The 15,942-nt window shown below is 41.4% G+C and overlaps 1 protein-coding gene across 3 annotated transcripts in view; it reads left to right on the plus strand.

Annotated features, from left to right (window-relative positions):
- Positions 1-15,942, plus strand: part of SLC13A3 (solute carrier family 13 member 3) — a 42,205-nt gene that overhangs the window by 10,402 nt on the left and 15,861 nt on the right. For 2 of the 3 annotated variants that reach the window (XM_084645902.1, XM_084645904.1), the window contains exons 2-6: positions 1,587-1,852; positions 2,301-2,464; positions 9,151-9,217; positions 9,994-10,179; positions 13,730-13,855. In XM_084645902.1, the coding sequence (XP_084502028.1) occupies positions 1,587-1,852; positions 2,301-2,464; positions 9,151-9,217; positions 9,994-10,179; positions 13,730-13,855 (809 nt within the window). The remainder of the gene's footprint in view (positions 1-1,586; positions 1,853-2,300; positions 2,465-9,150; positions 9,218-9,993; positions 10,180-13,729; positions 13,856-15,942) is intronic. The other variant, XM_084645903.1, reaches the window with a different exon arrangement.

Raw genomic sequence — 15,942 nt, forward strand, 5'->3', positions numbered from 1 at the left:
TTAATGCAGTCCCTGGAGGATTTATTGTTGCTGGTGTCTGGAAGGATCAATGCACATTTCCCTTCCCATTCCAGCCAGGTTTTGCTCCTCCTGCTCCCATCCCTGTGCAGATCCGTAGGCGTAAGGAATGGGAGGAAAAAATAGTGCATGAAGACAACTGACTTTCCTCTCGGTGACAAGGGAGATGTACCCACCCCTAATGTGGAGGCACAGAGCCTCCATACACATATCCCAATGCCCATGGCAAAGCCCCTGAGATGTGCATGGATATTAAGGAGTCCTTAGGTTCTAGGTCCTGAACCCTCCCTTCATTCCACAGAAGGAAAACTAGGGAAATGTGATCTAGATGAAATTACTGTAAGGTGTGTGCACAACTTGTTGAAAGACCATACTCAAAAAGCAGGTATCAAGGATTCACTGTCAAACTTGGAGGATTTATCTAGTGGGGTTATACAAGGGTCAGTGCTGGATCAAGTGTTGTTCAATATTTTCATTAATGACTTGGATAATGAAGTGGAGGGCATGCTTATAAAATTTGCAGATGACACCAAACTGGGAGGGGTTGCACACTTTTGGAGGACAGAATTAGAATTAAAAATTACCTTGATAAATTGGAGAATTGGTCTGAAATCTACAAAATGAAATTCAGTAAAGATGTGCAAAGTGCACTTGGGAAGGAAAAATCAAAGCACAACTACAAAATGGGAAATAACTGGCTACGTCGTAGTACTTTAGAAAAGGATTTGGGGGATACAGTGGATCACAAATTGAACATGAGCCAACAATGTGATGTAGTTGTGAAAAGGCAAATATTCCTGCATGTATGTGTAGAAATGTTGTATGCCAGGCAAAGGAGGTAATTGTTTTGCTCGCTTGGCACTGGTGAGGCCTCAGCTGGAGTACTGTGTCCGTTTTTGGGTGCTGCATTTTAAGAAAGATCTAGACAATTTGGACAGAGTCCAGAGAAGAGCAACAAAAATGCTAAAAGGTTTAGAAAACTTGACTTATGAGAAAAGGTTAAAAAAAACACTGGGCTTGCTTAGTCTTGAGAACAGAAGACTGAGGTGGACCTGATAATAGTCTTCAGATATATTAATGGCTGTTATAATGAGGATGGAGAGCAATTGCTCTCCACTGGAGGTAGGACAGGAAGTAATGGGCTTAATCTGCAGCAAGGGAGATTTAGGGTAGACATTAGGAAAAACTCTCTAATTATAAGGATAGTGACATACTGGACTAGACTTCCAAGGGTGGTTGTGGAATCCCTGTTATTGAAAGTTTTAAGAACAGGTTGAAGCAGCATGTGTCAGGGATGTTTTAGGTATGATCAGCCCTGGACTAGATGACATTTTGAGGTCCCTTCCAGCCCTGCATTTCTATGATTTTAATCCTGCCCCAATGGAATGATCTGGGGAAAATTCTACATAGATGAGGGGTGAGACCCTCCTATGCTCTCCCTACCCCTGCACACTGGTGGTAAGTGGCTGCATTTTACTTGTTCATGGTAAGTGTACCAATGTGCGAAGGCTTGTTTGTAACTCCAGAGCCGTCAGCTTCTCTCTCTCCATTTCCTTTTGCCTTTTCAGGAGGGAAAATGCCTCTATGTGATCCTCGTGATGGCCGTGTACTGGTGCACAGAAGCCCTGCCTCTGGCTGTGACTGCTCTGCTGCCAATCACCTTGTTTCCATTTCTGGGGATTCTCCCTTCGAACAAAGTTTGCCCACAGTATTTTTTAGACACCAACTTCCTCTTTCTCAGTGGTTTAATCATGGCGTCGGCCATCGAAGAGTGGAACCTGCACCGCAGGATTGCCCTGAAGGTTCTCATGCTAGTGGGAGTCAAGCCTGCAAGGTAACCTACAGACCAATGGTGATTGCTTCGTGCCCTAATTCCCCAGGCTCACGCTCTGGTGATTTCAACACGTGAGCTGAGCTGCAGATTGGCCAAGAAAACAGTACCACAAATAGTGAATAGTGCACACTAGTAAGAGCATTGCACACACCCCTGTTGTCTTCACACACACACACACACCTTTTTCAGAGCTTGCTGATTTCATTAAGCTCAGGTTGTTTTCATTCCTTTGTTGGCTTGTAATGAAGCAGAGGAGAACTGTAACTACTTCAGCCTTGTCCTATTAGCACTTAACCCTGTAATACATGCTCTGGCATATTATAGGATAACCATAGCCAGCTTTGTTCTTGTTAATGTTATGAGACTGTGGCATGGGATTTTCTCTGCTGGAATCTAAAATTGACCTTGCAAAACACAGATTGTTAAACTTAATTTTTCTGCCTTCCAGGCTGATCTTAGGAATGATGTTGACAACTTCTTTCCTGTCCATGTGGTTAAGCAATACAGCCTCCACCGCTATGATGCTTCCAATCGCAAATGCGATTCTGAAGAGCCTCTTTGGAGAGAAAGAAGCATCTAAAGCTCTCAACAGAGAAAATGAAGAAAATCCAGGTAGCTCACATAGTGCAATAGATTGCACAATCTGGGGACAGTCCTGTTCCCAGTGAGCTCTGTGACTAAATTTCCATTGACTTCGATGGGGACAAAAGCAGGCCTGTTAGCTGGAGTTTAATATATATTGGAATGCCCTTTTTAATAGAATATGTTTCATTATGGAGGTGAAAGGGCATTGGAATGTTACCCTCTCTCAACACTCCCCTTCATCCTGGCTCCTCCGCCTGCCATGCGGATCAGAATAGATTCCTGTGAGCCACGGTTAACCTCGATACCGGTTGGGAGCCGTGAGCTATTGAATAAGACATTTCACCGGACAAACCTGGTGAGGTGGAGCATTTGATTTGCAAATATGTCCTGGGGCAAAAAGGGAAAGGGTGGGTGATACATAGCAAAGTAATGGCGCAAATAAAACACATCCAGATGCAATGGTGATGAGACTCATAGAATCATAGAATATCAGGGTTGGAAGGGACCCCAGAAGGTCATCTAGTCCAACCCCCTGCTCAAAGCAGGACCAATTCCCAGTTAAATCATCCCAGCCAGGGCTTTGTCAAGCCTGACCTTAAAAACCTCTAAGGAAGGAGATTCTACCACCTCCCTAGGTAACGCATTCCAGTGTTTCACCACCCTCTTAGTGAAAAAGTTTTTCCTAATATCCAATCTAAACCTCCCCCACTGCAACTTGAGACCATTACTCCTCGTTCTGTCATCTGCTACCATTGAGAACAGTCTAGAGCCATCCTCTTTGGAACCCCCTTTCAGGTAGTTGAAAGCAGCTATCAAATCCCCCCTCATTCTTCTCTTCTGCAGGCTAAACAATCCCAGCTCCCTCAGCCTCTCCTCATAAGTCATGTGTTCCAGACCCCTAATCATTTTTGTTGTCCTTCGCTGGACTCTCTCCAATTTATCCACATCCTTCTTGTAGTGTGGGGCCCAAAACTGGACACAGTACTCCAGATGAGGCCTCACCAATGTCGAATAGAGGGGAACGATCACGTCCCTCGATCTGCTCGCTATGCCCCTACTTATACATCCCAAAATGCCATTGGCCTTCTTGGCAACAAGGGCACACTGCTGACTCATATCCAGCTTCTCGTCCACTGTCACCCCTAGGTCCTTTTCTGCAGAACTGCTGCCTAGCCATTCGGTCCCTAGTCTGTAGCTGTAGACTCATATTGATACCTAGACAGGTAGAGAGACACAGCCAATACCTCTTTTAAACAATAACTTTTTGCAGTTAGTGGCCCTATCTGCAGGCTCCGGGTAAGACAGTCACTGCTCTTTAGGCCCTGATCCTGCACCACTAAAGTGGATGAGAGCTATGCCATTGTCTACCGTGGGTTTAGGATCAAGCCTTTACAGCACACAACCTTTTTCAGTGGGGGTGTGATTGGAGCAAGGGATTGGAGTCAGGATTTGCTGTCACTGACTTGCTGTGTGATCCTGGGAAAGTCATTTCTCCTCTCTGTTCCTCTCTTTTCCCAACTGTAAAATGGAGATAACAAGGTGGGGGAGGGGGGTTAGAGGGTTAAATGAGGCTTATAAACCATTGAGATATCTTCAGGAGTAGTGCTGTAGAAATGCTAAGGATTATTAATAAACAGCTATTGCACAAGGTTCAATCAGGGAGCTTAGTAATTGGGAAAAAAATCTTCCCCAGTAGCTTGATTGTTCACAAAATAATTTCCAGGGAGGTTGCTTTTCTGGCAGACAGTGATGAAAAACAGCAAAATAGAAATGAAATCCCCGCTGAAGCTATTAATGATGGTTAGGGTAGTAGTAGTTTCTCTCTCTTACGTCTCCTAATTGCCTTTGTGAACTGCAGAAATGGAAGTAGCACTTACTAAGTAATGGCTTTTTGGTTGCTGCTGATTCCTGAAATGTAGAAAACTGAATTCAAGCATACACATGTTCTTACAGAGTTGTAATTAATCAGTCACAATCAGTGCAGGACAATCATGAGATACTTTTGATCCAAGCCATTTTGTTGCTTTCTTTCTACGAATTTTTAATCATGCACATTTTTAGTCTACTACAAATGGTCACTCTTTTTTGTGATCTTTCAGAATTAGAGCATTTAGTGAATTTGATCTTTAACTTTCTTTAACCCTGTCCTATGAGCTGATTTTATTATTTATTTACAATGTTTATTATGTTAGTGCCTGAGGAACAACTAATACTGGGGCCCGATGGTAGCCCATTGTGCTAGGTACTGTACATACTGTCCCTGTCCCAAGGAACTTACAATCTAAACAAGCAAGACAGTCAGGTCAGTGGAAAGGGCTATAACATACAAACAGAATCAACAGAGTGATGGTGTGCAGATATGTTAGCTGCATCATTGTCATTTTTGTTATTTATTTGGAAGTTGAGATTTGCCAGTACAGTAAGTAGAAGTGAAAGAGAAATTCACAACTGAAATATAGGGTGTCAAAATGCAGATATCCTAGTATCTCTTTGTCTGGGAGAAAGGTTGACATCAGTAACAGTGGAGCCTACTTTGGCTCTAATATGAATGCCAAGACACACTTGCCCTTTTCTCTTATCCTCATTGTATTTAGAAATTAGAATGGGAGCTTCAGCTGTGATCTGGACAATGCAAGCTGAATTTCTTGAATGAACCCCAAATCTTGAAGCAATTTCTCAGTCAAGAACAATGAATTTGGTTTGTGTCTAGAAAGATGATGAGAACTGTGAACCAGGTTTTTCCTTAAGGTTTTATCTGTTATCAAAACTTGGCTTAACACCAGGATTGGTGTCACAACTAGGTTTAGGTTTTGTTGCCCAACTTTTGCACAGCTTGCATGAAACGAACAATTTACTTGCTACCTTTGGAAAGAGCTACATTCATTTTAAACGTCCAAGATATAATCATATACATTACAAAAAATTAGATGAGCAAGAATATTGCAAAATGGGCTCCATTTTGAGCTGCTTTTAAGAATGACATCTGATGATGTGCATGTGCAAATCTGCATGGGTACATTTAAAAACAATTAGGAGGCTAGAAAATTAGTCTAGTTGTTGGAAAAAACATTTTAGCTGGGAAAATATATTAAAGAATTTGTACCGTTCGAGTGCATTTGTCTTTCAGAATGAACCTCAAAGGCTAAGAAATTACCTGAATAATTAGCTAAATAATTTAAATTACTGTATATCACTGACAAACTGATCATATATATATGTATATATATAATGGTCTGCAAAAATTGATGAGAAAAGCCTTGAGCCTGGAAACACTTAATCTTTGCTCATGTGAATGAACTAATACAGATATGTAAGTAAGTGTTTGTGGAATCGAGGTCATAGATTGCTGAGGGCATTGACTAGTGTTCACCCACAGAAGATACCACATTTATGGGTACCTTTATAAGAAACTAGGTAAATCGTAAATGATAGTTGAAGTTTGAATGACTCACTTGGGTTTAACAGTGTTTGGATAATTGTCCTTCCATGAAATATCCAACTGTCCTTGATTTTCAGAGTTGGGATAGAAACCCGCTGAGAACAGGGTTTCATGTGACTTCCGGAATTTTCTATTTTGAGGCTGGCTATAAATTCCTTAGGCACAACCTTAATTAATTTGCCTTATATTCTGACACTTCCACATATATACCCCATGACATCCACATGATCAACTGCAGAGCCAAGTGATAACAAATGTATCCTGCACCTTTGACCACCTCATCTCTCTGCCCGCTAATCCATCTCTGCCAATATTTCATTCCTCTGAGCAGCTTTAAACAGCTATTTAAAAATTTTTCCTCCTGAATGTAGATTTTCTTCTGCAGAATCACATGGGGCATGTCCTGCAGTCCAACAAGGCTAGGAACAGAAGCTTCATATCGTTAGAAAGTTATGAATTCATAGCTCCGCCCCTCCTTTTGTAATCTTCTTGGCAGGTTGCGAGATATCAGCTCTCAGCATGTTACATTTTTAGGGATGGAAAAGTTATTTTTAATATATTTTAGAAACCTCTAAAAGTTCATAGTGATGATCTTCTTCCACCATGCCTGAAGAGTTGGGTTCATGTTATTAAGTCACCTTGTCTTTACTGGCCAAGGGAGTCTAATAAGAGTACAATAGTGTTAAACCTAAACTTTATCTAAAGCAGTCTTCCTGTAAAGTATGTAGCCTACAGATTGTATGATAATACAGCACTGGATGATGGGTTTATTGGCACACGTTTGGGATAACCTGCATAACTCACGACTTCATCAATCACTGGGAATGTCAAGCTTCAGAGGTGTAGCCGTGTTAGTCTGGATCTGTAAAAGCGGCAAAGAGTCCTGTGGCACCTTATAGACTAACAGATGTATTGGAGCATGAGCTTTCATGGGTGAATACCCACTTCGTCGGATGTATGTAGTGGAAGTTTCCAGAGGCAGGTATAAATATGCAAGCAAGAATCAGGCAAGGGATAATGAGGTTAGTCCAGCGAGATTGAAGTGTTCTCCTGTAGGTTTTTGTATATTGCCATTCCTAATGTCTGATTTGTGTCCATTTATGTAGGAGAACACTTCAATCTCGCTGGACACACACTAGCAGATTTAAAGGTAGCCATCCTGCAGCAAAAAAAATTCAGGACCAGACTTCAAAGAGACACTGCTGAGCATCAGTTTTTTGCAAATTTGACACTATCAGCTCAGGATTAAACAAAGACTGTGACTGGCTCGCCAGCTACAAAAGCAGTTTCTCCTCCCTTGGTGTCCACACCTCAACTGCTCGACGAGGGCCTCATCCTCCCTGATTGAACTAACCTCGTTATCCCGAGCCTGATTCTTGCTTGCATATTTATACCTGCCTCTGGAAACTTCCACTACATACATCCGACGAAGTGGGTATTCACCCACGAAAGCTCATGCTCCAATACGTCTGTTAGTGTATAAGGTGCCACAGGACGCTTTGCCGCACTGGGAATGTGGCCATCATGCAGTGTCTTTTTTTCTCTCTCTCTGCTTAAAAAAAAAAAAAAAAGAGTTCTCAGCCTTGGGAGTGCAATGCCCCAGGAGGCCTGTGAACAGGTGTCAAGGGGTGGATCCTTCCCATATTGCTATATGGGAGAGGGTTTGGGCCCAGTATGAAAGACATTGAGAACATCTAAAATAGACAAAATGAAATTTACACTCTAGTTTAAAAGGCCAGCACAAGGCTTAAGTGGGATTTAAATGGTGCATAGGCTTTGGTTTGGCCCTCTATTCCAAAGTTGACATTTACCCCTAGAGAGAGAGAAAGTTCTCATTCACCAATGGGTTAATTTTCTTCCTTCCAATTACATCCCTTTATTATAGCTTCCTTGGAATCAAAGCTCAGCTTTCCAAGAGAATTAACTCTGATTCCACACATTAGCAATGTGTAAAACATGACATTGCAAAGTTCCCTGGTTCACTGAGCTTGATCTCTTCAGTGTACGAGTAAACAGGTCCAAAGACTTTGACCATTGTGTCCTCTCCCCATAGTTCACTACATTTTCTTGAAGGTAAGAGAAGGCAATGTTTGTGGATGAAGTATGTGCAGGGAAAGCTGGGAGGAAAATAGCACTGAGTCCATGCCCATGATGATCAGCAGGGCATTTTGATTGTTAGTAACCCTAACCCTAGGCCTCTGAATCCTAAAACGTACAACAACATGGCAAGGGTAGCAAGGTTCAGCAACACAGCAAACATCAAGTGTAATGAAGGACTGTGCTTCTGGCTTAAATCTAATAAAATTCACTAACTCCCTAAGACCAAGGTAAAAATCTGGGGAATGGGGTTTTATAAAAATGTATTGCCCAAATGTGCCATTTTGCTCAGAACTGCATGCAGAAGCGGCTTGTCAGATCCAAAGTCCCCCCATGCTTTCTTAGGACTTATGCCCTGGGGTTGGCCTTCAGAGGATTATGCTCTACTTTGGGAGTGTTCAGCCTTTGGAATGTGTGGCTTTCAGAGGGCTGATAGGCTCTGAAAATTGCCTGTGCTCTCTGGGTGAAATTAACCCATGTGAAGATGACCTGGGATAATGCCTCATCACCACTATGTCCTACTCTAGCCTTCAAAATGGGATTGGAGGTGGGAGCGAAGTGGTGCGTGGGCTTTGGACTGGTTTTCTGCATGGGGCTGAAATTTCACCCTCTTAGAGCTTATCCTTTGGGGGAAAGTGATTTTGGGACAGGGACAATCTTGATGTCATTCAAGGCCGAACAATTTTTAAAAATTCCGATAAAATTATTTGGAGTCCTAAAAACAAACCACAGTTTACCGAAAAATAAACACCAAATACCCAAGAGGTTAAATTACGAAGTGGAAATACAGTCTGCATTAGAATATCCATGTCACTAGAGATGTAAAAAAACTCTGGATCAGATGTAGCCTGGCCTGGTCGCACAGGAGGAGCTGAGTTTGTCAAGGTGCGGGAGAGGCTTCCAGAGATTGTTGGAGCAATGCTATACACAGTGTCCTACAGTGCACCGTGGTGGCCGTGGGGAGTGGGCCGTACTGCTGCCTGTGCCCTGGCCTCAGATCAGCAGGAATGTATTTTACTTCTTCCGCCTCCTTGCGCTTCATCCGCAGAGAACTCTCTGTGTGTGGAGGGAATTTTCCGCTCTGAAAATGGCTGCCCTTTCCGTTCCATTGTCTGGGTCAGGGAGAGTTTTTCTAGATGATTTAAACTGTTTTAAAGTCCTAATCTTTCTTTTTCAGCCTCTTTACAGCAGAATAAACTTTACACTGTATCAACTGAGCTGCAGTTTCTGGCAAGTACGGAGGAGTAAGTTAACTATAAAGTATGTATTGGAGAGTTGAGTGAGGAAATTATCCCCTCAGATAGAAACAGCCTTAGGAGTGTGAAATTCAATCAATGAAACTCTTTTGATTCTACCTGTTACTCCATTTCCCAACTACCAACAGCCTGACCAGAGAAATCCCTCTCCAGTATATTCAACAAGACAGCACAGGGCCAAATTTTCAGGCCATTTTGAAAATGTGATGGGAGGTGTCTGCTGCTGGGGAAGTGTCTGCATTGCTTTTTTGAGAACAATTAATGTGTCAGGCGGCAGGTTTAAATCACCAAGATTTACATCTCTCTGATGGTCCAGGTTTGATATGTAAATGATGTAGAAATAAATATCTTCCCCAGGAATAGACTCTTCTTGCCACTCCGTAGCTTGAGATCATCAAAGGCCTTTTCACATTTTAACATGAAGAGTATTGACTTTTTGTTAAGTTTTTTTTGACGGCCTGATCTTACAAAGTGCTGAGTGGCTCCTGGGAGGTGTGAGCACCTTTAACTCCTCTTGAGGGCAGTCAAGGGTGCTCAGAGTTTCGTGGGACCAGTCCAGTACAGAGTGATTCTCAATCATCAGCTGAATAATGAGGATGTTAAGCAGGCCCCATGTGTTGCAATATTCTGCATAGACGTCCCTTGGGATATTGCTAATCTCGTTGCTAAAAGATGAGAGTTTTCCTTTTGTCTAGGTTCTGAATTGGTTACACCTGTATTTAAACCAGGGCTTTCAATGGAGTCTCTTTTGGAATGTTTTAAAGCAAAGATCTGATGGAGGAGAAGGAAGTTGCCATTGAAGTTCCCATGGATTTAAAGAAAGAGGACGAATACAGGGCAAACGTATGGAAAGGTTTCCTCATTTCAATCCCTTATGCAGCCAGCATTGGAGGTACAGCAACGCTGACAGGAACGGCACCAAATCTCATCCTTCTAGGACAGCTAAAGAGGTATGGGAGGAAATCCTTAGGAAGCCAGGTCCCTAGGAGTACAATCGGTTTATGAAATTTCTGCTGATCTGCACTTTCTATTAGGGGGAATTCTACAAAATTAAGACATCACATGTTTGCTATAGGAAATTCACCTTTGGGCAGAGGCCAGGTATGTGAAGTTCCTGCCCTCAGAAGCAAGTTTTGGAAAAAGCAAGTGGCAGTAGGGATTCAAAAGGAAATGGCTCCTTCAATCTTAGTTACAATACGTGGGTTGTCACCCTAATGCTATTGGTCCTGATCTGCAAAACACTATACATATGTTCTTGGGACTTAACCATATGCTTAAAATCAAGCACTTAGAATCACAGAAGTGTAGGACTGGAAGGCACCTCAGTCTTATGGACCCATAATCCAGTCCCTTGCATTCAAGGCAGGACTATGTAATAACTAGACCATTCCTGACTGGTATTTATCTCACCTGTTCTTAAAAACCTCCAATGACACAACCTCTCTAGGCAATTTGTTCCAGTTCTTACCCACCCTGACAGTTAGGATGTTGTCCTTAATGTCCAACCTAAACCTCCCTTCCAGCAATTTAAGCCCATTGCTTCTTGTCCTATCCTTAGAGGTTAAGAAGAAGAATTTTTCTTCTCCTTTTAAAAGCCTTTTATGTACTTGAAAACGGTTATCATGTCCACTCTCAGTCTTCTCTTTTTCAGACTAAACAAACCCAGTTTCTTCAATCTTTCCTCATAGGTCATGTTTTCTACACCTTTAATAATTTTTGTTGCTCTCCTCTGTACTTTCTATAATTTATCCACATCTTTTCTGAAATGTGGCAACAAGAACTAGACACAATACTCCAGTTGAGGCTTTATCAGTGCTGACTACAGGGGAAGAATTACTTCTCATGTCCTGCTTATAATACTCATGTTGATACATCTCAGCATGATGTTTGCTTTTTTGGCAACAGTGTTACACTGTTGACTCATATTTAGCTTGTGATCCATTATTATCCCTAAATCTCTTTCCACATTACTCCTTCCTAGGCAGTCATTTCCCATTTTGTATGTGTTCACTAATTGTTCCTTCCTAAGTGGAGTACTTTGCATTTGTCCTTACTGAATTTCATCCTATTTATTTCAGACCATTTCTCCAGTTTATTCGGATCATTTTGAATTTCAATCCTATCCTCCAAAGCACTTGCAACCTCTTCCAACTTGGTATCATCCACAAACTTTATAAGTGTACTCTCTATGCCATTATCTAAGTAATTTATGAAGCTATTGAACAGAACTGGATCCAGAACCAGTTCCTGCAGGACCCCTCTTGATGTGCCCTTCCAGCTTCACTGTGAACCATGGATAACTACTCTCCGGGAATGGTTTTCCCGGAAGTTATGCAACCACCTTATAATAGCTCCATCTAGGCTATATTTCTCTAGTTAGTTTATGAACAGGTCATGTGAGACAGTATCAAAAGCCTTACTAAAGTCAGATATACCATATCTACCACTTCCCCCCATCCACAAGGCTTGTTACCACGTCAAAGAAAGCTATTAGGTTGGTTTGACATGATTTGTTCTTAACCAATCCGAAGTGAGCTGTAGCTCATGAAAGCTTATGCTCAAATAAATTGGTTAGTCTCTAAGGTGCCACAAGTACTCCTTTTCTTTTTGCGAATACAGACTAACACGGCTGTTACTCTGAAACCTGCCATGTTGACTGTTACTGATGATGTTATCTTCTCTGTGTTTGCAAATTGATTGCTTGATTATTTGCTCCATTATCTTTCCGGGTACTGAAGCATATGACAAGCTGGCAGACTGGTCTGTAATTTCCCGGATTCTCCTTATTCCCCTTTTTATAGATTGGCACTATATTTGCCCTCTTCCAGTCCTCTGGAATCTCTCCTGTCTTCTATGAGTTTTCAAAGATAATCGCTAGTGGCTCAGATATTTCCTCAGTCAGCTCCTTGAATATATTGCATCAGGCCTTAATGACTTAGAATCATAGAATACCATGGTTGGAAGGGACCTCAGGAGGTCATCTAGTCCAACCCCCTGCTCAAAGCAGGACCAATCCCCAATTTTTGCCCGAAATGGCTCCCTCAAGGATTAAATTTATAACCCTGGGTTTAGCAGGCCAATGCTCAAACCACTAAGCTATCCCTCCCCCAGGGGACGTGAAAACATCTAGCTTGTCTAAGTAATTTTTAACTTGTTCTTTCCCCATTTTAGCCCCAGATCCTATGTCATTTTCACTGACGTTCACTATGTTAGACGTCCAATCACTAATAACCTTTTGGGTGAAAACTGAAACAAAAAAGGCATTTAACACTTCTGCTATTTCCACAAGTTCTGTGATTGTCTTTTCCCCCCTCATTGAGTAATGAGCACACCCTCTCCTTGGTCTTCCCCTTGCTTCTAAGGTATTTTTTCTTGGTACCCTTTATGTCTCTAGCTAGTTAATCTCATTTTGTGCCTTGGCCTTTCTAATTTTGTCCCTACATGCTTATGTTGTTTTATTTATATTCATGCGTCATAATGTGACCAAGTTTCTACTTTTGTTAGGACTCTTTTTTTTGAGTTTCAGATCACTGAAGATCTCCTGGGTAAGCCAGGGTGGTCTCTTGCCATACTTCCTGTTTTTCCTATGCAGTGGGATAGTTTGCTCGTGTGCCCTTAATAATGCCTCTTTGAAAAACTGCCCGCTCTTTTGAACTGTTTTTCCCTTTAGACTTGCTTCCCATGGTTAAATGTTTTGGTGAACCAGGGCAACAGTGAGCACTTTATAAGTTGTCCATTATGTGGTGAAAAAGGAAAACAAGGCACACACTATTTCTGTCCTGGATGGCAGTGTTGCCTAGTGGCTAGATCACTAGACTGGAACCCAGTAGACTCTGCCGCTGGGTGAATGTGGACAAGTTCTTTGTGCCTCAGTTTCTCCATCTATCAAATACAGATGATACTGACATCTTTTGTAAAGTGCTTTGATTATTATTAAACACTAAGAGGCTCCCCTATCTGAAAAAGTAGACATAGTGTTGCCAATGTAAACCTGCAGTTATGTCTCAACCATGCAGTGATCTACATAGAAGGTTCTTCCTAGACATGGATGAAAGTGGTTCTGTTTGTGTAGAGCTCTTCTGTAAGGTTCACGTTCAGGCACTCTTACGGTGGGTTCTACCATGAATTAGGATTAGTTAGTTAATTTCTATAAAGTGCTAAATATTGCGTGGTGTTGTTATTTGGGAATTCCTGCAAATTTAGAGAGCTACATTTTCAAGATGTCTGTTCCAAAATGCCATTTCAAATTGTCCATTTAAATTCTTTGAAGCAGGGACTCTTTCTTACTACATACTTGTACAACTCCTAGCACAATAGGGTCCCAATCTCAGTTGGTGCTGGTTGGCACTATTGAGATATAAATAATCACCTTTTTAAAACCTGTGCAGCTGGAAAGTTTGCATGACATTTTGATCTTGATTTCAGATGTTTGTTCCCCTTCATTTCATGTGAAAGGGGTGTTCCACTCCTCAGATTAATTAGCTTTCCCCATTTTTGAAGTTTTTTTCCAGAGTGTGATGTGGTGAACTTTGGATCCTGGTTTGTATTTGCATTTCCTTTAATGCTGCTTTTCCTTTTCCTGGGATGGCTATGGATCAGTTTCCTGTATGGGGGAATTAACCTAAGGTACTTTTATATCTAATCTATTTGTATGCTTTAATCTCATTATGACTACAGTGTAAATAAGCAGTTTATCTGGTCCTGTTCCAAAGCCCAGTGAAATCAATGGGAATCTTGGTTCAGGCCCTTAAACATTTCATCTGTACATGTTGTAATAACTCAGTCCAAATTTGTTCTGCACGAAGTTAGATGTATATCATTCATGTTCAGCTAAAAGCTCCTATTTGAGTAAATTCAGTGTGATGAATAATGAAAGTGTCCTATAAGTGATGAATGCAGAGCCCATAATTATAATATTATTTTGTATTCTGATCAGAAAGTTCATGGGAGAGATTTCGAAGGGTAGACCTGGTCAGAAAAAATTGATGAAGCACATTTTTGGAGAAAAACTTTATGCACTTTTGAAAATCTCACCCAAGGCTCTCAGTTTACAGCTCGCTTTAACTAGCCTGCACATCTGATCCTGCAAATGTTGGGCACACAGTCGTTTGGAGGTGCACATGGGCATTTGTGTGCACAGATCTGGCAGTTAGGTAGTTGGCCATCCAACTGACATGCACAGTAATGTGATCTGCATGTGCAGTCAGTGAACATAGAGTTTGCAGGCTCTATTTACTGCCTGATCCTGTGCCCAGGGAAGTTAGTGGCAAAGCTCCTATTTACTTCAGTGCAGAAGCATATACAGTTTCTAAGAGATGCTTTTGAATTTGTTTTTTGTTAAAATGTTTATTGGTTTTTAACTTCAGGAGAAAAAAAGAAAAGGAAAAAAAAAACCAGGTGCACGTTACCCAAGTATATAATTATACCAGTGACACAGAAAACAGAAATTACTAGGGAACTTTTTCAATGCAATAGGAAATAACCAGTGTAAGTCCCTGATCCTTCAAACATGAAAGCATTGTTCGTCTGATTCAGCAATGCACTTAAGCATGTGCTTAATTTTGAGTCTGTGTTCAAATCCCATTGATTTCAATAAGAGTTAATAATTGCCTTGCTGAACTGGGGCTTTAAGTAATCCCACTGAAGTCATGTATTTAAGGATTCTCTGTACTAAAAAAGTTATACTAGTGTAACTATGTTGGTTAGGGGTGTGGTGTTTTTTTTAACCTATATAATTATACTGATCTAAACCCTAGTGCGGAGGTAGTTATACCAGTATAACAATGCCTTACACACCACCTGGAACTGGAATAAATTATACCAGTATAGACACTTGTTTGTGTCAACACTAGGATTATTTTGCTGCTCTAACTATACCAGTACAATTAAACTTTCTAGTGTAGACAAGTCTTAAGTGTTGGCAGGGTCAGGGCCTAGAAAAATCAAGCTAAAGAAACACAAACAGAAATTGTGCAGCCTATTAAAGAATCCAGATTTTGACCTGGTCTACACTTAAAACTTAGGCCAACATAGGTATGGCATGCAAGGATTTGAAAAATCTAACTCCTGAATGCTGCAGCTATGCGAACCTAAATCTCCAGTGTAGACACAGTTTTTATCACGGCTTTGGAGCGGAGCCCGGAGCTGGAGCGCGGAGCAGCTCCGGAGCAATGGAGCTGCAGGTTTTTGTTTGGAGCTGGAGCGGAGCCGGAGCACAGCTCCAAAGCCCTGTTTTTTATAGGTCGCCAGAAGAATGTTTCTGTTGACCTAGTACCATCACTCAGGGAGGTGCAGCAAAAGCATTTATTCAAAAGCATTTTAGATAACAAGGGGTTGTCTTGATGTCCTTGGGTAAAACTGCAGCTACTAAAAGAATCAGAGTACTGTGTAAGGGGCTGTCCATAAATTACGTAATGCATTAGGGGGTAAGTGGGTTCTTAATCTTGTGTTTGTTTCAGTGTTAGTGTTACAAAGGGTGGGTGGGTCTTTAACATCACCAATAAATGTGTTATGCAATTTATGGACATCCCCAATATCTATTTGAGAATCAGGAATTTTTGGATGGTCAAACATGCATCTTTATAAAGGATCTAACCATTGGACATCCATTTAAAACAACAAATGAATTAATCAGTCTTAGTATCACAGAATCGGATATCTAATGGTGTAAGTCTGGCTTTTCAAATGTAATCAAGGTCCCAGGAAGTATTAGA

The sequence above is a fragment of the Lepidochelys olivacea genome, assembly GCF_965140295.1.
Source record: "Lepidochelys olivacea isolate rLepOli2 genome assembly, chromosome: 13".
Classification (NCBI taxonomy): Eukaryota; Metazoa; Chordata; order Testudines; family Cheloniidae; genus Lepidochelys; species Lepidochelys olivacea.